Consider the following 27,115-nt stretch of genomic DNA (forward strand, 5'->3'; position numbering starts at 1 on the left):
TCTCGTGATACTTCGAAGACTCTTCCAGGACAACAATGTGCAATCATCCGGACCCAACACTAGGCGGCGATCTATGCATCAGATATGAATTTAGCAGCCCACATGCCTCGAACAAGTACATCCGAACCCAATGGCGGAAAAAACAATCTGAGGATGGAGAGGATGCCCATGCGCACTGTAGTCCAGGGGAGGAGCCACCTATCTCGTGATACTTCGAAGACTCTTCCAAGACAACAATGTGCAATCATCCGGACCCAACACTAGGCGGCGATCTATGCATAAGATGTGAATTCAGCAGCCCACATGCCTCGAACAACATGATTTTCTATGAGCTGCAGTCAACATGGTCCATATGTACTTGCATGAGCCAAGATCTTTGATAACCTCACCTCCAGTTGCAGGTCTACACAGGTGACTCAGAGACCCAGCTTTGATTAGAGGGTGAACATGAAGCCAGTATTTGGAACTTAGCCTACTAAATAAGGAAAGCCTACTCTGCTGCAACATAGCAAGTGAAAACCAGAGAAACCATCAACACCCTCAGCTTCTTCTGGTCCAGGCAGCTGGGTGAAAGTTGTGTGTCTTTTCTGAGTAAGGGTTCTCCTTTGAACACAGGTAAACAGGGTGATCAAGGGAGCGAAGCACCAGCAAATAATGCTAATGCATACTCTTTTACTACTCCAGTCAAACACCGAGTAGTGTCACTGAACATCTCTGGTCCCCTGAAGGAGCGGCTACTGAAACACCCTGTACGCCGGACATCCAAAAATGCAGAAACTGCAGATTTGAAATATAGTTGGTAATTAAACTACGACAGTCGCTCCCTGCGCCACCAAAGGATAGCCCAATCTAACTATTGTGAGAATTTCATACCCTGCTTCTGGCAGAAAGAAAACAGTAAAGCTCTGAATCTGACATGACACCACAATACAAAGCTATACAAAACCCTGAGCATCCAACGTTACAAAATCACAAAGTCTGTGTGCAAAAGTTTCTTTGTTCCTTGTTCATGTATTTTCTTTCCTCTTCACACATCAAGGGTTGTTCTTAGTACATTTCATATTGACTCCAATAGCTTCTGTAGCAGACACGTGTTTCATCAGTTAGATATGTTATCACGTCTGACTTCATCAGGGCTACAAGTCAAATACAATTACAAACCATCAATTAGAATTATGATATTCTGATCCATTGTCCCTTCACCAGAGAACATGGGTGCTCTGTGTGATGCCTCATGCACCTGTATTACCGTGAGTATTGTGTATCAATGTCCAAATTAAAAAACTATGATCATATCCACAGATTGTATTTATGGAATGCGCAGTAAACTGGTTATGTAAACTGCAAATATATAAAACCCATATGATCTCCACTACCAACAGTCTTCATTGTGAATAAATTGTGCAAAATCAGAATTGCCAGAGCTCACATCATCGAGCAGAAATGTTATGAGGTTAAGCATGCCGCCTCCTTGGATTTAGTAACTAGGTGCTACCTTATAACCCATGAGTTGGTTACATTAGCTTAGTAATGTCATCACATCAGCTCACCTGCCGCCTACAGTTCTTAGTATAGTTAAGCGCAAAGGTAAAAATATTCAGTTCATCAGTTATCTCTGTTAAAAGAAAACCCCGTATTAAGTGTAAATCGACATACCCATACGAAATTTGCGTAAAATCTCCAATGCCTCACCTACGAACCGTTAATGGTCCACTCCACCTTTCATCGTTCGGGGAGTTCAAAATTGCCAGTGAGTATATCGCCTTAGAAACACAACACAAACCATCTGAGCGTTAGTGTTGCCCTATGGTCCCAAATCGTATATCATATATATAATATTAAGCACGTCGACTTATCAGTTAAAATACTGGATTCAAAACTGCATCATGGAGTACACTCCTTCAAATTGGAGATCGTCTCCCTCTTCAAACCATGCTACAAAGCAGTGTGATTTCCAAACATCATCAAACTCCAAGAGCCCTTTGCTTCACACTCGAATTACGTATACGGCTCATATCTCTAACGTCCATGTGTCAACATGCTTCATATTGTATATATGATATTCGATTTGGGACCATAGGGAGACACTAACACAGATGGTTTGTGTTGTGTTTCTAAGGCAATATACTCACTGGCAATTTTGAACTCTCCTCACGATGAAAGGTGGAGTGGACCATTAACGCTTCGTAGGTGAGACCTTGGAGATACTACGTAAAATTCGTATGGGTATGTCGATTTACACCTAATACGAGGTTTTCTTTTAACAAAGATAACTGATGAACCGAATATTTTTACTTTTGTGCTTAACTATAGTAAGAACGGAAGGCGGCAGATGAGCTGATGTGATGACACTACTAAATTAATGTAACCAACTCATGGGTTATAAGGTAGCATCTAGTTAGTAATGCAAGAAGGAGGCATGCTTACCCTCATAATATTTCTTCGATGATGATACTCATGGTAATACAGGTGCATGAGGCACCACACAGAGCACCTATGTACTATGGTGAAGGGATAATGGATCAGAATATCGTAATTCTAATGGATGGTTTGTAATTGTATTTGACTTGTAGCCCTGATGAAGTCAGAGGCAGGGGTGGCTGGTGACATTTGAAAGTGGTGAGGCGTAAATACTGCACTGTGGTGAGCGAGCGTAGCCAGCAAGCCGGAACCACCTACAGGGGATTCGGGGGGGGGGGGGGTTCTCCCCCGCGAACACATCTCTCGGAGTAGCCAGACATGTCTCTTTGCACTTGCACAGATACATCACTCTCCCTGCATTCACAGAGGCACACTACTCACCCTGCACTCATAGACCCATTACTCACCCTTCCCTGACACATTACTAAGCCTGCATTCACCCATCCACATAACTCACCCTGGACTCACACAGGCACACTGCTCAACCTGCACTCACACAGACATCACTCACCCTTCGCTGCACTGCACTGCACTAAAAGATGCACACTGTTTTGCTCTCCCTACACTCACAAAAGTAGACTGCTCACCCTGCACTCAGAGGGCACACCACTCACCTAGTGTATTCACACCACTAACCTCAACCCTCACTCATGAGGGCATACAGCTCATCCAGTGTTGTACTCATAGTTGTACAGCCACACAACATAACCATCTAATTCATAATAAACATTTAAGAAAAAGTGTATCATTATAAAGGTCGGGTGATCGAAAACAATTAACTGTAGTTACTTTTTCCACTCGAGATTTTTGTGAGTATTATACCTCTTATCTCTTCCCAACGCAGTCCCTTACTATGGTGAACACTCCCAGCATCGAACAAACACTTAAAGTAGGGCCCCTGTGGAGGTGCGCACAAGCTTTCGTATCGAGCAGTGCGTTTGAGTGTACAGCAACAATCTTAAACACAGGGGTAAAAAACAAACACGACAGTCCATTGCATTGGAATTGCAATAATCGAGTTTCCTCACATCCAGAATTAAAATATAAACAACACAAACCTACCCTGTAACACCCCAAGAGATTGAATACACTACACAAACATATAGCAATTGAAAAGAGGACAAACTAATGCACAGGGACAGCACAGATTACAAATCAGTGAGTAGATGAGTCCATCACTCTGATGGCAAAATGACTTGTGCTTCTCATTTTACACATCACTCCAGTAAAAGTTACAGGTGTTTCAAGCCACTCCAAATGATAACATGCACAATCCCAGAAGAAGCAACCAACAAGAATCACTATGGGCAACCACACCCTTGTGTGACGTGTCATAAAATAGAGTGAAAATGTATGGGACTAAACGACAAATCAGTTTCACAACCATGGCTGGGCACAGAAGGTGCATTGTGAGCAATGAGATTAGAGCCACTAAATTCTAATTCCCATACATTAAAGATATATTTTAAACGTGAGATTATGGGTCACTATCTCACACAATAAACATATTTTGAAATGTACTGGTACCCAAAAGGGTCATGTTTGCGTTATATAAAACTCAATAACTAAATAAAATGCTGACTGTTCCCCAGCACACCAATAGAAGCACCAGGCGGATGATAACTCCAGCCCACAAGTACATATGACACATTTTACTACTTTACTATCCAGAACACATCGTGTGCTCCTGTACAATTATTTTAGCACCCTTTGCCTTAGTTCGATTGTGCAATAACATTGTCAGTAAATTGTAAAAAATAACATATCATGAATTCTGCATTTGTAAATTTTTTATCTATGATTGGTAAAAAACTTGAAGAAAATATTTTTTAATCTACAAATTATGTGATATTAGAACAATTATGTACATGGTCTTTTAAACTTTTTATTCTCTGATGATTTTATAAGCATTTTTGTAAGATTTTAATTAATCAAACAAATAAACTTGACTGACATATTATGCGTCTTATTGAAAGCGGGACATTTGCATCAATGGGACAGTCCTGTGTCACTTGACATGTGTTACAGTGCAGAAACATATGCAGTCAGTCAGGCAAGAATGAAAGCACATTCCATAAAACGGCGGCGAGTTGGGTAAAGATGTAAAGTAAATTATCTCGTCTTATTACCACTCCCAAGGTACCACAGTCAACAGGTATTTCAGCTGAACTTGTCTAGGATCAACTGAAAAAAAGAACACTAGACACCGCAGGGTGACATTTGAGCTTATACATTAGCGCTTCTTAACCGCGATGGTAACAGTTTACTGGGCAGACGGTGTAATGTAGTCACCCGCAGACAACCCCACGTAGGAGCCGAGCACATACCTGATCTGGAGGGCTGCACGGCAGTGTGCACCCTTCTGCCCTCACATTCCGACCCGACCCTCGGGCCCCAGAGTCCCAAATCCCACTGACCCTCGCGATCTCCAGCTCACGAGGAAAGGCAGCCTGCCCGTCTCACTCTTCAGTCCTTGATGCACATAATGAGCCGAGCCCCAGTGCAGTGCTATTCGTGTAGAAAAGTTGCGGCTTGCAATACGGGCAGGGGGGGTCGTGCTGGGAGGGGGGGGAAATCACATGAGGGTGAGTGGGTTGTGCACCGTGCAACCCCTCTCAACCAATCCAGACGCTGCTCCAGCAGTGCCAGGATTGGCTAGAGCAGGGACTGTCTCCACCCATAGGAGACCGCGGGCTGCGGCCACTGGCCAGTAACAGCCCTTGCTCGCTCTCCAAATGCAGGGTACTGCAGGCTATACTAGTGAGCATGTTCGGACTTGTCAGAAAAATGATCAGCCCAAACCTGAACATGCGCACTGGGCCTGCCCTGTTGCTGTCACTCAGTGAAGTCAACGACAAACCGAACCCTCCAGTGTAGCCCCACCCTCTTCAGCGACGCGTCCTCCTGACTGACTCGGATTTCGAGTCAGCACGCGCCTGGCGGTGAAGTTTATCTTCCTCCCTGGCCATATGGTTAGTGGGGGAACGCCCCAATGGATGCACCGCGCCTGGTCAGAGGTGATAACATACCTAACTGACGTGTCGGCTACAGAAGCTATTGGAGTGATTATGAAATGTACTAAGAACAACCCTTGATATGTGAAGAGGAAAGAAAATAAATGAACCAGGAACAAAGAAACCTTTGCACACGGACTCAGTGATTTTGTAACATTGGATGCTCGGGTTTTGTATATATTTGAAGAGACTGAGGTTTCCTCAGACGAGTTGAGAGTGTTGGTGGCCGCTCTTCTTCCCTTGGAGCACCATTATCTTTAAGAATAATTTTGGGAATACTCTAGGTTTGCGCTAGTACCTAACCCTTCCACATCAGAGAATTATTTATCACAATTAACCCTGAGCGGAACACTAAGCTACACTCGTGGAGTGTGGCGACCGCGAGCGAGCAAAATCAACATCCCGGCAAGACTTTTTCCTCGTTCGCCATCGGCAACATCAAGTTGCCGATCGCGAGCGTGAAAAATAAACCTCCCAGCGAGATTCTCAATGCGGGGAGGTCATTGCGAGTGGTCGAGTATGCTTGGGACCGCTCGCAATGAGAAACTACCAGTCCGCCTTGAGAAAGCTGCAGCTCGAGTACATATCTACTCGAGCGGCAGAGAAAGACCGCTTGCACTGTGCATGATGCCGTTCGCAATGATTGCAAAGTGCGGACAAGCATCCGGCACCGTGCAATCATTGCATACAGCATTTCCCTACCGCACTACGCAGTTCGCGTAGGGTGCATAGTGCACTTCGCGTAGCTACGCGTAGCGCGACTACGCGAACTACGCCCAGGGTTACATAGCTACAATGTATATGGTGTATATGGATTGTAGAAAAACAGCACATATCGGTCAAGTAAGGTTAACATGCAAATAACAATGAGAAGGATCTCTTACAGGCTAGAGTCCCTTGCTGAGGAAAAACAATATTTGCCACAGCAGACACAGCTACTTCACCACTAGCTCAGGCAAGAACTGAAATCTGCCATTTTAAGGCATGGTTTCTGTGGATAGCATGATTTGACTGTCTCCCCTTACATTTGTAAAGGGAATTGTCTCAGAAGCTCAACTTACTACCAACTTCATACATAATTTGGTTCCATCCAGACTCACCAACTGGAACCTCTCCCCAGAAGGTCACTGAACGGACTCAAGATGGATATGGACGAAAGACCATCCCCACTGTCAAGGGTCACCTCTAACTCATCGGACCAGCAAAATGTTCTTAAGACGTTTGTAGGCCACATGTCTAGCAGAAGGTCTGAGTCTTGGTAATCTGTGTGTCCACCCTGTAGGCTGCTGGTACATCTCTGAGACATTAACTGACTGACGGAAATCAAGGACTTACCGCCAGAGCCTCTGTTGTTTTCTTGGCAGCTTCATCATTCTCTGCCCTCAGCTTCAAATCATCCTGATACTCCTTACAGTTCATGTTTGTATGAATTGCCTATTAAAACACAAATGCTAGGGTTTTTTTGTAAATACATTTTATTAGCATTTAAAATAAGACAAGCATAACAATATTGAACAACTTACCTCCACTACCACGAACCTCCCTTAAGCCCAGTCCCCATCACAGTATGTATACAACACATTTATTTAGCAAATTACATTTTTACCCATTTTCTTCCCCAGAATCATCACTCTTTTCTACATCTTTAAAGGAATCTAATAAATAATCCCATACAAAACCTTTTCGTATTGTATATAACTTTATTCGATATACAATATCATAAAAGTATAAAAACATTTTATACTTCCTTTCCTCATATCACTCTACAATACTGCACTTGCATAACTCGCCCAACTAACTAATTCTACTTTCCATTTGCTACCCTAAACACAAATGCTAGTTGTTTCTGGTACGAACCATTACCTTGGTAAATTTGGGCAGACGTTTGGCCTAGTGACTGGTGCAGACTGTGGGTCTGGTGACTGGTACAATCCATCGCCTTCGCAGCTGATCCAGCCGTGGACCTGGTAATTGGTGGATATCATTGGCCTACCAACTGGATCAGACTACAAGTGCGGAGGGTGTTGCAGAACCTGGATTTTATGGTTGGTGCAGATTATGGACTTGGCGACTTGTACATTGACTGAGACCCCGGGGACTGGTACACAGACTCTAGCACTTGTGGCTGTTACCTTGACTGTTGGCGCCAGTGGATCTTAAACAAACTTTTAATGGTTTCTTTGGTCACACTGCGGCTTCGGGGTTGGTGGAGACTTGTGACCCTAATGGCAGGTGCAGGCGGTTACTCTCATGGCTTTAGAAGATAGGATGTAATTGTTTCTTCACATTAGTTATGAGTTGTCATCTGGGAATATGACACTGGTGAACGAAGGGCACTGACGAGGAGGGCAGCCTAGAACTAGGGACAGAGGTAAGATAAGGAGGCTTTGGTGACTTTGGTGAGGAAGAGCATGGTCGGCGTTGGAGAGGGGAGTAGATTGTTGGCATGCAATGCAGGGGATCCCAGCTAGAGGATACCCACCACTCCATACATAAATTGATTTGCTTTCCGTTTGTGTTGCACATTTTTACTTTCATTTTGTAAGTGAACCTGAAGGATGCTCAGAGTGTTTCTGCTACTTACAGGAAAAATGGCAAGAGCTATTACGATTCTAGCTGAGGCTTCTGTAATTTCGCTACATACTAACCACTGATCGCCTCCTAGGCTGTGCATTTATTTGTTTCTAAATGTCACTTTGATTATGACATGTACCTCGTTCTTACTATTCTTTAGTGGCCCCCTCCGCCCACTACAACAGCCAGCAGTACCAGCTGTCTGTCATGATCCACAGTGTAAAGTCATTTCTAAAGGTTGCGCTACTGGGCAGCACTTCCAATGTCCATATCTTTCATCAAGAGAATGCCAAGTGTGTGGAAGGAGACATCTGGGTAGCGGACCAGGACAGTCAATAGACCTAAAACAACCTGTCCACTGTCCCCAATGAAGTAGGATCAGTTGGGTTTGTTAGCAACCAGGATACTCTAGAAAGTCTACATTCTGCAACACATGAAAAGTACCAGGAAGATATGACCTGTCACAGCCAAGCTCTGCAAAGCACTTTTCTGATGGTTCTCAGCACAAAGTTGCCCTCTCTTTTCCATCATCTACTGGATTTATTTAACCATTCTGAAAGGAGGGTCACTAACCTTTTCATCAACCTCTAAGGGAATTAAGAAAAATGGCAGGGCGCCTTTGTGCACAATGTCTACAGAATATTTGCAAGTCAAACTTCCTAAAGTTTGTGATGTAGAAGGAGCTAGGTGCGTAGGGCAACCATCAAAGCGGCATAATGAGAAGTCAACAAGGTGGAAGGGTAAGGTGGAGGAGGAGAGGTGATAGGAAGAAGACTACATGACTAGTTTAGGGGCCTACAGAGATGGTGAAGTAGTCATCAGTGAGAAGATGTGATGGGAAGCTTGGATAATGTGTGAAAGTGCAGGGGCAGACTGTGACGACGACCGATGCGAGGAGCAATATGTCCATAGCTGTGGGAGAGGAAGGGTGAAGTGGAGGGGTTCTAGTAGTCTAGGAACGTGGTAATAGTAAGTAGGCTGGGGATGCCTTACCTTGCAGAGTAGGCAGTTGGTGAGCTCACAGAGAGGGCACAAGAACTCGTTGACGTCGTCTTCATAGATGCACCAGCCGCGGCAGTCGGTGGTCTTGCAGTGATAGCTGTTCATACTGCGTGTTTCTGCTAAGGATACGCCAATATCAAGGAAGCGCTGGTATTCTGCAGGGCTGAGAAGCTGCCATGACAACAATGTGGTATTAGAATCCCATAAGTACCAAATAGATCCTTTATACTACAAACAAGCTACTGAAGATTAGCACCAAGTGCCCAAAGAAGACAAAGGACAGTGACAAGGTACCACATTCACTGACAATCAGCTCTAAATAACAGGCCTCAAATGCTTTCAGCATGTCCTCTGAACAGAGAAGAAAGACAGACCTCCTGGCCCTTTGAGTGGCATGTACTGATGCGAGTGCTCAAGAAAACCCACACATCAAAGTAGCACCTCGATTACAATACTGCACCCTCACTAGTTACAAGAAAGCCCCATATTGAACCCTCAGAAAAGGTGCAGAGACCTCCCAAAACAAGATTGAGCTTCTAACGTATACCATGGAGTGTTGCGCTGCCACCTGTTGTGTTACTGGCACTTGTATCGGACACAGTCACCCTTTAGTATAGCCTTGTAACTGGCTCCCGCTCATGGTAATAGCAGAATGGCCACCAAAAACACAACAGAACAGAACTTTGATCTTTCAGTTAGATATGCACTTTGGAGCCCCAAAATGCATGAATAATAATTGAGAAGAGCAAGTAGGACAACATTGCAACAGTGCATTAAAATAAGTGACACCAAGGCATTAGATTTGCTTGTTCACTCACAATGAGGAGTCTGCGCTTTTCACCCTACGATTGCATTCCGCGGTTGACTATCTAACATAAGGACCTGCAAAGGATCATTTCTAACTTATAGGAATAGATAGATGTCCATCTCCCAGAAGGATCGCTGCACTCCTTCACATGGGAGCGAACACGAGTCACCAAGCAGAAACTCAGCAGGGGGAGCACTCGAACCTGATCGAGTGCCACGAAGGAGACTCTCTTCTGTGCTTTATAAAAAGGATATTGTATTGTATTGTATTGTATGTAATATTTATAGAGCGCAACTGTCACCCAGCGGGTATCTTGGCGCTATAGCACATGAGTCATCGATCAGTGGAAGGCACCAGAATGGATTTCCCAGAAAGCCCTCCTGACAGTCAGGTTCTAGGAAACAGCCATGTGTTAACCTTTTTCCTGAACTGCAAAAGATCCAGAGATTGTCTGATTTCCAGAGGGAGGTTATTCCAGAGTTTGGCAGCGGCCGAGCTAAACGCCCTGCCTCCTGACTTAGCTTTGCGAATTTTAGGAGCTCTCACCAGGTAGGCTGTGGAGGAGCGAAGACACCTTGATGGAATATACCATGCAAAGGTCTCCTGAAGAGGTTTGGGTCCAAAACCATGAAGGGCCTTGAAGAACAAGCAGAGAGACTTAAACTGAAGCCGCTGCATTATTGGTAACCAATGAAGTTCTGCAAGGGCCAAGGAGCCTGATGAGCGACATGGTTTCATCAGTGCCAGTTTGGCCACCAAGGTTTGGACTCTTTGAAGACGATCAACTAGAAATTTTGGGGCCTCCAATAGTAGGGCGTTACAATAATCCAACCTGCTAAGTATCCAACGACCAGCGCTTTCGCCGTCCTTGGCAACAGCGGGAGGCTCTTCCTCAAAGCTCTGAACAGGGGAAAACAGACCCCCACCAACTTATTTATGTGTATTTCTAAGGTTAGATTAGCATCCAGCATAACTCCCAAATTACGCACTGCTTTAGCCAGGACCAAAGTAGAGGCAGCTGAGGAAAGCCAGAAATTGTCAGGAATTGGGGACTGTTTAAAGCTTGCAGAGACTTGGTGTCCAACCCTTCTAAGGGTGTATAATCATTGTTCAGAGGTGCACTCTTGACTGTATATGCTGAGCACTTCCCTAATCCAGTCAGGGTCCTTGACTTGAGAACGAGAAGGAGGCTTTGGAGGTGAAGATGAAATACAGCAACTTTGAACCCGCCGTGGATGAGGCTACATCCTACGGTGAGGTCACATGTCAATAGACACTGGGGCTTCTGGGAAAGATGATGTAAAATGGCTTTCTTCTGCTAGATCTCTCTGGATGATGCCATGTCTGGACTTGCTGGGTGCTCTGTCTTTGGGAATTACAAAATAGCGTGTCGGTCATCTTTTGAACATTCAAATAGGTTTATTCAGATCACACTCCTCGGGGTCTAGGTGTCAAGTACTGGCCCTCATTTAGAGTAATGTCACCAATTTAAAACCACCTCTTTGGATATTTAAGCTACCTCCAGCTCTTTGGGTAAGTATTTATCTAGACAAGTAACAGTCATCAACCTCGTCCTCTTGTCATGCAAAGAGAAGGCAACTGCTGTGGTTTCAGGCAAGTGTTGTCTTGCTGTTCTTCTCCCCCACTAATCATGGGGCATGAGAACCCCTTGTGTTCTTGAATTACTTTACTCTGCAGTCAGGCCAATGGAAGAGCTAGGCAGGCCAAACATTGAGTTACATTGTTTTCTCAAACCAGGGTCATGTAGCTCGGTGTGGCCTGGACTAAGCTTCTAGGCTATGACCTTTTGGTTTACTAACCAGCGTATTTTTTTAAATTCTAGTTTTGATTCACTTCACTTAAACCAATTTGAACCACCACAGGATCACACTCCAAATTCGAAACATAGAATCTCTCTGACATAGAGCCGAAGGTCACCCTACTGAAACATGTTTGCTGGCATGAGACTAACAATAAACTTTGATTAACACAACTTTCACTAGGGGTGGCAGTAGAAAGCAGAGGCCGTCATGATATGCGCGGCTTCTAAGAACAAGACTATACCGCTTTGATCTCGCGCTCCAGCAGCTTCCCAGGGCAGGAGTAGTTATCATCCATGTAAGGGCAGGGGACCTCAGGCTCGAGGCTGTTAAGTACAGTCCCTTTCAGGCAGTCCCTAGAGAGAAAGAGAGAAGGGGAAAGGGTGGGGATCCAATGTAGATTCAATATTCATCCAATGTAGATTCCATATTCATCCAATGTAGATTCCAGATTCCATTTCTTCAGGATAAGATGAGAGGCCACCACAGGGACAGTTTGCTGGCTGAGTGGCTGTGTGTGTGCTGGATGCAAAGGAAGGGGAGAAAGAAAACAAGAGAGGAAGTCCCACCAAAATCACGGAGGTGGAGGAATGCCTGCAGGCGGTGCCTGGGAGTTTTTAGGAGTAAAAAAGATCAAACCAGCTGGCACACTGCTTCAAAGTAAGCAACAGCATGACAGACTGAAAAGGCCTATGGGAAATGTAGAAGGACAGCAAAGAAAAGTTATTAGAGCGGTCTCCTTGACTATCACACATTACAGCTAGAAATTTCATCCGAGAGAGCCAAGCCCTCTTCAGACAGGTAAGAACAGGTACAAAATTCACAAACAAACTGTGCTGCATCTGAGTTTGGCCACCCACTTGAGCACCACATTGTCCTGTGTACAAATCTTAATCTTAACTATAACTCTTTACAACTGACATACTCATCACACCGACTGCACAACTACAAAAAAACTGAACCAGAAATCTGTGATGAATACTTTTAGATAGTCCTACTCCAGACTACCAGAAGGTGATGTGATGCTGTGCTAATGGCAGACTGCACACTGTACACATACAAATGATTAAAATACCCTCTCCCTTGGGAGATGCAGCATCATGAATGCTTGGTCTTTAACCTCAAATCACGTCAGAGCTCACCTCCATCTTGTAATGGAGAAAGCTAAACCACACATTCTAGGCAAAATACTGCCCAGGGGAATTGTGGCTTGTGGGTTCCTGCCATCATAAGTCCCTTTGCCCACGCATACAGAAGCAATGTTAATTTGTACTCTGTGCCTTTTCAAGTTTGTGAAATATATTGGGGGTAGAAAGGCCAGTACTTCATGATTTTATAAACATTTTTGAAAGATGATGGCCACCAATTATTCGGTTCACACGCACTAGGCCCTAATCTGATGGACCTTGTTTGGCCACCAGAAAAGAGGATAAGTATTGGACTTCTCAGCCAGTTCTTGCTTCAAATATTCAACTAATTCCTGAGGAGGTTCTGTGCACTAGTATTAGGAGATAAAATGATAAGAAGTAGGAAAGGATCTAAGTTGGTTGCCCCACTTCTCCCGGAATGGATCCATGTCCTATAAAGCTTGTTCTCCAGAGTCATCCTGCTGCTGCACTTGTGGAGAGAAGACATACCTGCCTGCCTTTGACAAGGAGTTGGATTGCACCTTCAAGGAGAAAGCCTAGACCTAGCTGACTGGAGAAACCTGTGAGAGGAATATCACAAAACACAGACTTCCCAGGAGCCAGGAGGTCGCTCACCAGGTGTCAAGGAGAAGCTGGACATTAGGGTCAAGGAGCTGCATTACAGTCTTTACAACCATGAAGAGTGAGTGGGCATCTTCTCCAGACCTACAGGTTCCTCTGGAATGCTTCTGTGTACCTGCTCTGCCAACCTGTGATGTCTGGGGAAGCCTGGACTTTGCACCCTTGCCTGGAGTCCAATCCTATGAGATAGCTCAAAATCTGAAACAATGAGATCAACTTTCTAGCTGCTTTGCTTCGGGAGACACTAGCAAGTCGATGCCACACAACAACAGTTCAGTGGGCTTATGAACTTTGGACACCAGTGACTAGACACAGGATCTCACCTATACTAAGGAGAACAGTCTGAGTAGTGCCTACAAAATTATGTGAAGAGTGGTCCAAGCTTTGTTTTGGATACTGGGTTTAATGGGCTTGGTTGGTTCTGTGGGCTTTGGTCTGTTTACATTCTTTCAATTCCGCAACTTGAAATCACTTCTTCTGACACAGAGGGCTACAAAACATGTAACACGCAATCCATCATTCTCCCAACTCCAACCCACTGAAAGTGTCCCAAGCATGGAACGCGTCCGAGAAGTCCCTGGCAGAACAGAACATCCTCCCTACAATAACACCAGTCTTTGGCCTCAATATTAGCTGTATTTCTAGTGTGTAAGAACTGCAGACATGTTTGCGGTCGGTCTCTGTCTTGGAAAAATGATGCACTTCTAGGTTTTGTACATCATAGTTAAAAGGGTTCTATTTGCTTATCTGAAACTGAAACATTTTCCTTTCTTAGAATGTGAATCACTGACTGGACATTTACATTATTGACCTATTACTTGTAGGTACACTACATTCTGAATTTCTGGGAATCTCCTGGACTAAACCTCGACTGCCAGACCTCCCCATTCTCAGACAGGCACGTGCTAAAAGGGAGAACTTGGCCATTTCAATTAAAGTTAGTGTGGCCATCTTGCTTCATAGCATCACATTCAGTGAATCCAGTCCTGGGCTTTCATGTGGCAACCTCATGCCTTCTCAAGCCGTCTAGACCTCTTCAAGAACTCTACAGGAGATAACGCAGGTCCATAGAGCTCCAAGGAGCACATACTCCCAATGCATAGATCCTCGCCAGGGAAGGGTACGCTCCTCCCAGAGGATGCTATTCTCAAAGATGATTGTATACTATCCATTCTCACCAGTGTCAGTGGAACCAAGGCTCTCCTCAGCAGGTGATAAAACGTATGCACTTGTCATTCCATTATTGACTGAGTTTTCAGGGATGTTTCAGCCTTCGGCATATAAAGATCCTTAGTTCTTTCAACATTTCTGATGGTGTGATCAGCCCCTTGTATCTGTGAATGAATACACCTACAGATTCTGGGTGTTGTAGTCTTAGTCTGACTCTATTGAGTTACTTAGGGTAATACACCAGATAGTATGATTTGTGGGTTGAAGCCAGGAACGCGGTGATGACATAGATTGAGGTGATTAACTTAATAATGCTTCCTGTGCTCAAAACACAAATAAGATATCTCAAAACTTTACAGATAGGATATGTATGATAATACGCAAGCAATGTCTCTTTCAGTGTTATGAATTCCTTATGATGTAAAATAACTACCAATACTCTGCCACCGTTTCCCTCAAATATATTTTCAGCATCTGTATGCAGTACAGACACAAGAATGCTAGTCTGGGAAAGAGTCACTAAAGTAATCTGGTACATTCATATTCAGTGAACCCCCTCAATGTAATTTTAACGGCATACTGAGTATACTTAGATCAAGCATTCGGTGGACCATGTTTTAAGATCTTACTTGCAGAAGCAATGTAGGCACTCCCGCAGAGTCACGCCTTCTCCTGGCTCCAGGGTTGTGTAGCAGACAGGGCAGTCGACAGCCTCATCAGTTGGCACGAGGCTCTGTCCATCCAGCTGCAGCAGGCGCTCGTAGTTCAGTTGCCTCCGTATCTCCTTTTCCTAGAAGAGACAATGTGCACTGTTAATCTCACTACGGACATGACCGTTTTATTCAACAGTACTAGAAGACACTATATTTACTACCAGCTTTATGTTATTTCATGATAACTCGGAGACCTCATTTTTTAGATCCGAGCCTGGGCAGCGCAGGCGCTGCTCTGCGAGGCATGCTGTATTCAGGTATGGACTTGAAGCTCCGCCCATATTTTTCATTGGCTCCTGTTACTGTCCTTTCTAAATCGTTGCTTTTGATTCATGGATAGGTTTAGTAGTCCCTCCTTGGTACCGCATTGTCTGCATTTGGAACCTCCCATGAGGACTGGACTTTTTACTTGTGTTGTTACACGGTCTGTTTTATCTTCAGTCTGTCTGCAAAATGTTCTATAATATCCTTAATCTAGCTGCTGTTGCAGGCACAACAGAATCTCCCCAACCCAACCTGTGTTCATGACAGCTTGTCGCCTGATCATGAACGCTGCACTTCATCTTTGAAAAATGCTCCTTCTGCACGCGCGATCTGCTGCTTAACAAATGCTTACTTTTTATTTTTATTTTTTTAAACACCACATACCACACTTTCCCTTTAATGCTGGCCGCAGATCTTTCTTTAGCCGCGGGTCGTCTAAAGAAAGGGACGTGGCTGCAATTAAAGTAAAAGCGCGGCATGGGGCGCTTTTACAAACACGCATTTGGAATGCAATAGGTCTCACATTTGCGAGAGTTTAAGCTATTGGCATTGCAAATGACAATACCTTTTATTTATGTTTTAAAAAAACAAAATTTAAATAAAAGGCAATGTCATTTATAATGCCAATAGCTCAAACTCGCGTAAATGCGCGAACTATTGCATTGCAAATGCTTGTTTGGATTAAGGGCAGGTTCCGTAGTGGATGTATCAGGAGTAGACACAGTAATAAAGTCAGGTTTGTAGTAAAGAAAGGGAAGACTCTGTCATAGTCAGGTATGAAAACTAGTCGCTCTGGAGAGGGTGTGGTGGTTGTTTGTGGATCCAACCCATAGCAGCTCAGGGGTAGCTCCTGTGACTGGTCAGGAGTAGAACCATGCTAGTTAAGAGGCGGAATCTGTGGTAGCCCCGGGGTGAGTTTAATGATAGGTTACTGGTGGAATCTGTGTCAGCTCAGAGGATGATTTTTTTCAATTGTATAATTTTTGGTGTGCGAACATAGATTGTCATTCCGTTTTTTTTATTGGGTTTTTGGTTGTTTTAGAACTCATTGTTGACCTATTGTTCAGTCCTGTTGTAAACTCGATGTGGACTATTTTCCCTCTCACCTCACATGATCTTCCTAAATATTCATAAACAACATATTAAGTGCACCTATATGCTGGATCAAGGAGCCCTTTCAAAAAAACAAAAAAAAAAAATCTTTCCAAAAAGCAATTATTACGCCTATATAAAAAACACAGACTACTTTTACACATATACCACTTTTTGAAAACTCATACTTTGAAAAGAAAAATACAGTATATAGACTAGCATACATTATAGATCAATGAAAGTGGAGTCCCACAATGCACTGAGGCAACAGTGTTTTAGTTCCCTGTCTTGTGGTGCGAGCATCCTTTAAGATTAGGCATTGGATCTTTCACCTATTTTTACGCAACAAAACAGTTTTAAGAAGTATTTTATTTGCTTCTATCTGTATCCATTGACTTTGTCTTTATTTTGAAGTCTTAGTTCCTTAAGGATGTGGGTTTTTTAAAGGTTACTTGAACATTGTTCTCATATGTTCAAATTGCCACTGTAGACCTTTCTTCACCTCTGTGCCTCTTACAGTAGATAAAAAGTCATAGGAAGAAGATCCTTCTTTATGCAAGTGCTTCCTTCTGACATTAACAATAGGAATGCCCAAATCCTTTAAAAATGCATCCAACTCATTCCTTGTTGGCCCTCCACATTGATACACCCCAGGGTCATTCAGAGAGACTCTCCTTCCTTACATCCTCGGGATGACATAAAGAGATCAATAATGTTGAGTCAGTATCGATGTCTAGTGGACACGGACGTTGACAAGGTCTAGACCTCCTCAAGAACTCCACAGGAAATAACAGTTCCATAGAGCTCCGATTGTACTTGAAGGCTACCTTAACCTGGAACAGATCCCATTGAAACACTAAGGAGCACATTCTCAGAATGCATAGATATTCCACAAGGAAGGATATACTCCTCCCAGAGGGGATGTATGACATCACAACGCATGCTTTTACTCCGCATGCCATTACAACGCAGTTTTTACGACTTGCGTTGGGGGGCGCTGGATAGTGGAATAGTTTAATTTTCTATTCCAACTCCAGTCCCCGTGGATAGTAGGGAAGGTGTTGGATAGAAAATTAAACTATTCCCTATCCTACAGCTCCCTCCAGCGCAAGTCGTTGTAACTACTTGCGTTGTAATAGCTGCGTCGTAATGGTAGTGCAGAGTGAAAGTTGCGTTGTAAAGGATGTTCCCCCCCCCAGAGGATACAGTTTTCCAAGAAGATTGGAAAATAATAATTCTCACCAGTGTCAGTGGAACCAAGGCCCTTCTCAGCAAGCACCATAGCTTATACACTGGTCATTCCATTATTGAATGATTTTTTAGAGATGTTTCAGCCTTGCGGCATATAAAGATCTTTAGTACTTGAAACCTTTCTGATGGTGGTGGTGTAAACCAAACCCTTGTACCTTGGATTTGGAAAGAATACACCTACAGATTACAAAGCCTTGCGAATGGTCTGTAACCAGTATCTTCATCTTTCAATATTTTTCTTTATAATGAGAGTACACCTGTAAATACATTGTAAAGAGATTGGGGGTCCCTCCGATACAAACACTTAATACAGTAGTTAGCGCCTCAGTCTCACTCTCATTTTAAACTTACCAATGTTTGTAAAGTTTAGTGCTCTGCAATTCCTTGGCTTTGTGTTGGTGTTAAAGGACAAGTTACTTACCTTCGGTACGCCTTATCTGGTAGAGACATAATTCCCAGGCATCAGGCTGGATCTGGAAGACATTTGCTCGAGCAATACACTTGCGTGCCGATAGGTGGTATTGGTCGGCCCAGCGTGGCGGCATCCGTGCTGTAACTTACGTCCACGTCACAGCGGGTCCTTAAAGCGCTCCAGGGCCATGCCTGTCTGGTCTCCGAAGAGACGGGAGTCATCAAAGGGCATATGTCAATAAGGGAAGGCTGGACATCCCCAGAAAAGCAAGAAGTTCTAAGCCAGGTCAAACCGACGCTGTCGATGACATCGCTCTGCCCAGTCAGTCGGTGTTGTCAAGCCCACAACGAATGGTGAACTTTGCCACATCCCTCCCATCTGATACAGCTTGGGAGAGAATGGCCCGGGCTTCCTCCGGGACCTGTGGGTGCACTTGCGCAACCGTTCCCCACATGAAGTGGGCATAACGGCCCAATAGGCATGCAGTGTTCACTGACTGCAATGCAAAAAGGCTGGAGGAAAAAAAACATTTTCTTGTCCCAACTAATCAGCCTCTTGAATTCCCTGTTCGCGGGTGCAGAAAGGAATGCGCCTTGTGAGGGAGAGGCTTGCACCACCAAGCTCTTGGGGGTAGGGTGGTTGGTGAGAAATTTGAGGTAGCCGTGTGCAGGGCGATGGTGGCGGGTGATTGTCCTATTCACAGGAGCTCCTGTGCTGGGCTTGGACCAGGTTCCCAAAAGGCAGTTGAAAGGCAGGAGGGGTTGAGCGGAGGAGACACCTGGTTGCAGGAACTCTGTCAAGATGTTCATCTTGACTTCCTCCGAAGAGGGCTGAAGGTCCAGGACTTCAGCTGCCCCTCTCATCACCATAGCATATGAAGCTCCCTTCTCTGTAGCCACTGTAGGGGGAGAAAGCTGGCCAGAAAATGAAGAGGTATCCAAGTCCACTGGCCTCACCCAATTCCTCAGACCAGTCCATTTCATGCTCAGGCTGGTCTTGTAAAGGGTCCAGCGACCCCTCCAAATCTTCCTCCATTCCTAGCCCCTCAAAATAAGGTTGAAGAACTGACCTAGGATCCAAGGGTGCTGTTGGCGCCAAGTGCAGATCCGGCTCGTCGAGAATAAGAATGGGGCTGGCGCCCCGAGGGGTGACGGCGGCATCAGGAGTCTCGGCGTGGGGGCTGCCACCGGGGAAGGTCCCAGGGGCACAACCGGTGCAGGTCCAGATCCACCACCGGATCCATTGGGGGGCACTGGCGTCGGTGCCGCCAGCACAGAACCTGATGGAGCCCACTCTGAGCACCTGGGCCCGAAGGCATGATAGGAGGGTCAGGTCGCCCAAATACGAGGCATATGGTGTCACAGATTTCTTTAAGCTGGGCAAGGGTCGCTCCAGCTCCTGGGAAGGCAGGGATGCGCGGAGTCGACCAAAGCGCAGGTTCTGCAGAAAGAGGCCTAGAGCGTTGAGACTCCTACATCACATCAGCTGACAGACTGGGAGAAGTTGAAGCACGCTTTGACTACTTGTGTTTCTTATGCCTCTTACCTGACCTACCCGATGACTTTGAGTGGGAGAACGAGGACTTAGCACTTCCGGGCCACAAGCAGCTTTAGGGACCACTCCCTCAAAGCTTTCGGAGCCACAGTCTGGCAGTCAGAGCACGACTTCGAGTTCTGGTCGCACTCCAGGCACTAGAGACAAATTAAGTGTGGATCCGTCACCAACATGGCGCGAAGGCAGGCCACATGGTTCGAATCCAAAAGTCTTTTTCAACATTGAGGAAAAACCTACACACCAAAAATCATCGACAAAACGTTGACAAAAGCTGTCAAAATGTGACAGAGGGTAGCTCTCTTTAGGGATCTGCGCTAGCTGGCGCAGAAAGAGTAAGAACTGACAGCAGCGCACAGAGGTGGCGTCTATATAGGTGAAGCGGACGTCACTTCCGGCGTGGATGATGCCATATGGATCTAACCGACGATACCTATCAGCGCGCAAGGGTATTGCTCGAGCAAAAGGCTTCCGGATCCAGCCTGATGCCTGGGAAATTCTAAGGTTGGGAATCTGTGGCTAGATAGCTCTATCAGATTATATAGGACTGTTGTTTACAAATTAGGAGTTTTCCCAAAAATGGGTGGTCCGAAAGGGGGTTTGTTCTCGAGACCCTTAACTTAACCCACGTACGAGGCCTTTGTTCTTAGCTTGAAAATAAGTCTTCGTAAAAGGTATGGGCTCCTAAAACAGTTTGGACTTTCTACCTGCCAATAAGCATTGGAAGTCGTCTGCCCTTGCCCTACTGCAAACTGTTGTTCAATACTTTGAGTATTCTCAGTGACTGAGGCTCTAAAAAGGAGTCAGGACTTGCGACTAAGTCTGCTCTATGGGGTATCTGTTGTGGTTAGCATGCATGACTTTGTCTCTGATCTCTGCAATTACCTGTCTCCCTTTGTCCTGTCATTAGTATGTTCCCTGATGTACGCTTGTGGTTTTTCCCAAATGGAGGTGCTCTGAAGGAGGGATGGCCAATCTTGCTCTGTGTGCATGCCTGGGTTAGTTAATTGATTGTATTTTGACTATCGCTAACCTCTTCCTATTATGTTTTTGTAGTATGTTGGCTACAGAGTTCTGACTTTGTTCGACTTCCCAAAGGGCTGTTACTTTCAAGTTCAACCATGTTAGTGTGTAAGTGGTTGTCAAGGCCTCCATATGTGAGTCCCTGTCCTCTGTGGTTGCAGATGACAAGTGGGACTTTGTAACAAGACCAGTGTCATGTTCTTCATTTAAACATTTTTGTCTGCAATTTTGGTGACTAGAGTCAATATGTGCTTGATGTTTTATGGATCATGATACAGTCAGTATATGTTGTCTCCTTGGTCTTATTATTTACACCATTGTCGGCAGCTATACGTGTTCCATGCTGTGGGCGCCATGGAGGAGCGGATAGAAGGAAGGGCGAAGGAGGGACAAAGAGAAGTGATGGGGAAGGACAAAGGGGAGATGGTATGAAAGGGGTAGAAGAAGTAATAAATGAAGGGGTAGGATGGAGAGGGGAAAAGGTGGAACGGTGGGCAATGGAATAAACGGATACGAAGACCAGGCACGGAGATCAAAAAAGGGCAGGGTCTTGTCCCTATTCTGGTGCCCTGTGTAGTGAGTGTAAATCAGTGTCACTCTATTTAGTATGAATATCATTTCTTCCAAACATTTGTACCTGTTCGTGTCAGTATCTCTCCGACTGTTGTAGTTGTACATTGTTTCATTTGAAGGAATTTTTTGTAGCCAAACGACATGTACAAACAGAAACTATAAGGTGTGTAGGCAGATGTTCATGCCTATAAAAGGCTGGGTGTTTAATGAGCACTATTTTACAGAATGGGCAGGGCCTTTTCCAAAGAGGTAGTCATTTGCCATTGTTTGGCCAACAAGATGTTTTATTTCCCTGACAGTGTGCTTGTCTTATGGTGAGATTAAAGTTACCTGTGTAGCCTTGGACATGTGTGCTACCTTGTCATTGTATGTTTTTTGGACAGACTTGTATTTTTGCCATGAAGCATCCACTGGAGGTGCTCCATGTGAGTTGTGATTTTTTTTTTTTTTTAACAACAGGGTGACACCATGGAATAATCCAAAATATTTCCCAATTCTAGGTAAGAATGGCTACCACGCTCCATGGAGACCTCAAAGGTGTGCGGCTTACACTGTGACACCCTTGTGCCTTTTTCTTGGAGTCAGATTTGGAGTTTAATTTACCGGACAAGTTTGAGCATGAAGTTCAATGGTCGCATAAGCGGCCTCGGGACAGAGCTGCCCCTTTTAGCATAAGCAAGTCAAACGCTGTTGCCTCGACTTCTTGTGCTCGGCAACATGCAGCTTTGCATACGGGTCTCAGTTTTCCTTTGGATGCAGGAGGGCACACCTATTATATGACTTAGGGCCAGATGTAGGAAGCCAAAGAGCGACCGCAAACGCCGAAATTCGCAGAATTTCAGCCTTTGCGATAGCAATTTGGCTTTGAGCAATGTAGGTAAGATTAAACCTACTCGCAAAATAAGTATGCATTTAAAGAATCGCAAATTGTGATTCCTTAAATGCAAAGTAAGTAGCACAAAAGAACGTGCACTTTAGCCTTAAGGAATCGCTAATTACCACCAACTTCAAGTTGGTGGTAATTAGCGTTTTCCTTTTAAAAAAAAAACAAAAATTTTTTGTTTTTTAAACGTGCCATGTGTCACACATTCATGCCCATAGGGCATGTATTTGCGCCACATGTGCACACATGTACATTTCAGGGGTGCAAAAGGGTGTCCTTTCGGAACCCTGGCACCCTTGAAATTGCGCCCGGAATTTGCGATTGCCTCTTGGTTACTCGCAAATTGCGGGCGCAAATCCTATGCAATGAATGGGATGGTATTCCTTGATTGTGAATCTCCATTTGCGATTCGCAATCAAGGAATAGCAAATATTTTTGCGATTCCTACCTACATTCAATTTTGCGAGACCTTAATAGCGATTTGGTAAAAATCTCTATTAAGGACTCGCAAAATTGAATTTACCTACATCTGTCCCTTAGTCGTTTCACAAGCCCAGACCCCTCCTCTCGGTCCATGACTGATATCAGCTTCCTGCAGGCCCGGCTCTAGAATTTTTTCTTTGGGTGGGCTGTAAAGACGCATGGGTGGGCCATGAAGGCGAATGGCTATTGGCCAAAAAACAAACAAAGTATTTAATCGAGCCAATATTTTAGGTATTGGCATCTGTCTGCATTTGACATTTTTGACACAATAATCAGCACGCAAAGTGTTACATACTTTGCTTTCTTTGATGTGGTTCTGGCTTTGGAGAAGGAGAGGGACGCGGCTTGTCAAATTTTTAAGATGCAGAACTTTAAGACTGCAGCATGCTCCTGGTCACGTGCAGCGGAAGAAATGTTTCTGCTGCCATAAAGAGCCACAGGACAGCTTTTCATGTTTCAAAAAAATTTTGGCAGCTTTTTACTTTGCAAAGCATTGAAGTTGCATACGATGCAATCAGCCCAGAATCATAATTCAGTTTTCAGGATATCCATGCTGGTCACTTGTGCATCATGGCAGCTAATGTACTCTGCTGACTTCACACCTCTCCCCAGGCCTGAAAATAGCCCATGTCAATGGTGTGAATCATTCAAATAAACGATAAGGGAGAGCCCACGGGGCTGCACGCCCCTGGGAAACATTAAGGTGCTAAACGCTTGTTTCCCCGCTCTGAATGGCCTTGGGTGGGCCAGTGTATTCCTTGAGTGGGCTTGGCCCACCTGGCCCACCCTCTAGAACCAGGCCTGGTTTCCTACAGTCATGGCACGACTTGAAACCTGTAATTTCTAGTAGGGACATCTTCTTTAGCACACTGACAGATCGTTTTGAAGTCATCCAAAAACGGAGGCAGAGATACAGATCTGCATCAAAAGGTGTAGAAAAGAACTATTTTTTTCGGAGTTCAGGAATGGCGCTTACATGTGGCTCTGCTCTATCTCTTAACGGGTGGTGTAGAACCACTGTGGAGCCAACACGCCACCTCGTGGCGTGCAGGAGCACTACTGTGGAAACGTTTCTGGATTGATTCTGGTGCATGGGGAATAGTCTAAGGTGAGAAATCCATCAGAAATAAGTGTATACATTGCAGATTAAGGATCTCATTAAATCCTTCATTGTGTAAAATAATCTCGGGGTTATACTATATGTTAATAAATTATATATTACAAATGTTCGCTGGATCTGGTAATTCCCTCTTCTGATCAGTTGTCCAAAGACGTTAATAACTTGGGTTTTGATATTGCACAAAGACTAATTTACAAAGTCAGTTTAAAGAACAGAATTGATAAGCATACTGTATTAAACATGTTTAAAAAAAAGAAATAGAAGAAACAGAAGATTAGCAAACTGAGATGCTATCATTTATGCAGGCAACAATGTGTATAGTTTAACACACATATGCACACCAACAAAAGTCACGAAAACAAAAGGCAACAATTGATTCACATACAAACTTAAGTGAAACAACAAATTTCCATGGAAAGCAAGGGTGAACATTTGAACAGAAAGAATCCCAAGAAGGAAGGGTGCATTTTACATGTAATGTGAAATAATATTCCACAATATAAAGTATTAGCAGCAACTGAATCAATGTTAACTCAGCCTGGAGACCCTGAAACACCAACAAAATGTTTATTACAAATTCTTGAGTTTTTGCTTCATCAGAACTCCTACTGGGTTGGCTGCCATTGTAACTACAATAGGCAGCAGCAGAGCACAAGGACAAGTGGATTTTTTCTAGGATGTAAAAAAGTAGTTCATCACATTTCTAGAAGCAATACAGGTTACATTGATGTATACAAGGATGAAATATGTTCTACAGTATTCAGCAAAGTTGGCATTAAGTGACAAGACGTCACTAGCAAATGATCCAGTTAGCAGACATGGCTGCTCACAATGGTGTTCTCCTGTATACAACAGTAAAAGGAACCTAAATAAAGTTTATGAAGTTCAAGATGTTAAAACGTCACAATAATGTATTATTCATAAAGGTTTCTTTCCTTGTTAAATTGCGAGTAATATGGAGCATCAATCAAAAGAAATAGGATTCATGACGCGAAAACAGGAGAGGAGATATAAGTTTAGGATTATACCACATGTACAACAAGAGATACCTAGCCCACAAAATGTCTTTGCCAAAACAGATATCAAGATATATAAATAATTGAAATTAAGTGATAGGAGTGTTTCCTTTTAAATCTAAACCTAAAATGTTTTTTCTAAGTTAAGAAACCTTGGCTACTTGGTGTCTATGTCATAGCATGGTTTATCGACCCTTCACTTCCTTGGAGTCTACAGCTCAAAGTTGTAGGAGTTCATGGCACTTGTTCTACTTTTGAATACTTGGGCTCAGTGGTACAGTGAGTTTCCCTGCATTCCTATTCCCCAAACCTTGCTAGTGGTGGATCCTAGAGAGGTTTCCTGTTACCTTCTTGATTTGAATGCTCACAGCCAGTGGCGTAGCAAGGTCAGGTGGTACCCGGTGCGGAAAATTTCTTGCACCCCCCCACATTGAAATTATTAAAAGAAGGAAAAATAAGATACTAAAACTTTCCCTTTCTGTTTTTTCTTTGCTGCGCACCACTCGTTTTAAATAATATTCTTAAAGTGTTGTGAGCCCCAATGTTTTTATTTTATTTGAAAAACACATATTTTTGCAATTTTGTCACCCCTACCCCTACCCCTCCCCCCTCAGTGATGACACCCGGGGCACCCCGCATCCACGCACCCCCCTTCCTATGCCGCTGCTCACAGCAGAGTGAATTAACAGGTTTCTTATTGTAGCATGATGTCATCAGCCTCGCTGTTTGAGACCGATTTACAACATTTATTCCATAATATACTTGTGGGCTCAGGCAATGTGTAAGGCAGCAACCGAACACTTAATTTGCCCTTTTTGCTAAATCATTCAACATTGTACCATAGAAAAGCATTTGTTGAATAACTTAAGACTTTTAACACCAAAGTGGTGACAACGGTGGGGCGGGGGTTTGAACTTGCTCGTAATTGGAAATAACAGAAGGATTTGGTGAGTCTGCTTCCAGAGGAGCTAAGCTTTTCTGCAATGTATCAAGTGAAAACCTGACAGCAGAGTACCTTCCCAGATGGTGGGAATGACCTATACTCCAGTACCAATAGATGCAATGCAGTTTAAACTAAATTCTGTCAGATGAAGATCCTCTCAATGTTGATAAAAAGGAACACAAACTAATGCCCTCCTGACAAACTGAAGGTGAAACATTCCTCAGACACAGAAAGTGATTTTCCGTAGCGTTTTCTGATCCAACCTCTAGGCAGAAAATTAGGACGTATTTGAAGGTGACTGTAAAAATAGGGGCCTGGCACACAGAAGAGTGCTAACACTTATAGCCCTTCCTTACAGCATTAAAGACTTTTCAGAGCAGTTCAGCTTGCCAACCTGTGGCTATTCCAAGTTGAAGAAGGGAGGAGGCTAGACGAGGAAAGCCAGTTGGTTTTGCTGTCTCTAAACAAACCAGCTGTCTTTTTGACCTTGGATAGATATGGAAGAAAATGGCATATTGTTAGTTCACTAACATACCCATTATCCATCAAATCTATAATTTAAAGTGTGATTTCAGAGTGCCTCAAACACGGCCAGGTAACTGCACTTCTTATAGAAGCTGGTCTTGATTCCACAATTAAGGCTAAACTCCTGCCAATTACCAGCTTGCTGTTGTCACGAAGTTGAAAATGGTTGATAACTTGGATGCAGGCTTTACTAGAGATCCAGAACGCCTGCAGTTGACAGTTTACCTTCCATCCTGGTTGATTACTGAAACAATGCTACTGGAAACCTTCAGTAAACATTTCTGAGTACTAAACTGTGGTGTTCTTTTAACAGCAGTTCTCTTTGGTAAGAGGTGTGGAGCCTCCAACAAGAATCAAAGTTAACAAATAGATATCTGCAAAGACGACAACCAAACCCAACTGATTCATCTGAATCAGCCATGGGAGGAACTCTGTCCGGTGTAGACTCTCAATTTCCACTCCCTCGCTGGTGCCATTTAACATGTATCTAGCCCCAGTTTTAAGCACAGCAATTTAATCACATTTTTGACTATATATTGAGCCGCTCGATGGGCAACATGTCCAGCCTAGCTTGGATTGGAAAATATTTAGATGACGTTCCTTGTAAATCGATTCATAGACACAACTGATTTGCAGCTCCATTTCGGAGGCCTTAGGATGTTGTGAGGAAGGCAATCTCAGCTTCTCA

The 27,115-nt window shown here is 44.1% G+C and overlaps 1 protein-coding gene across 1 annotated transcript in view; it reads right to left on the reverse strand.

The window, feature by feature from the left end:
• The window catches only part of RBCK1 (RANBP2-type and C3HC4-type zinc finger containing 1), a 193,928-nt gene that overhangs the window by 24,849 nt on the left and 141,964 nt on the right, over positions 1–27,115 (reverse strand). Inside the window, exons 8-11 of the mRNA XM_078651729.1 lie at positions 15,208–15,368; positions 11,884–11,995; positions 9,003–9,182; positions 6,771–6,869 (exon numbers count right to left, since the gene is read on the reverse strand). Coding sequence (XP_078507855.1) covers positions 6,771–6,869; positions 9,003–9,182; positions 11,884–11,995; positions 15,208–15,368 — 552 coding nt within the window. The remainder of the gene's footprint in view (positions 1–6,770; positions 6,870–9,002; positions 9,183–11,883; positions 11,996–15,207; positions 15,369–27,115) is intronic.

The sequence above is a fragment of the Lissotriton helveticus genome, chromosome 7 (assembly GCF_964261635.1).
Source record: "Lissotriton helveticus chromosome 7, aLisHel1.1, whole genome shotgun sequence".
In the NCBI taxonomy this organism is placed as follows: domain Eukaryota; kingdom Metazoa; phylum Chordata; class Amphibia; order Caudata; family Salamandridae; genus Lissotriton; species Lissotriton helveticus.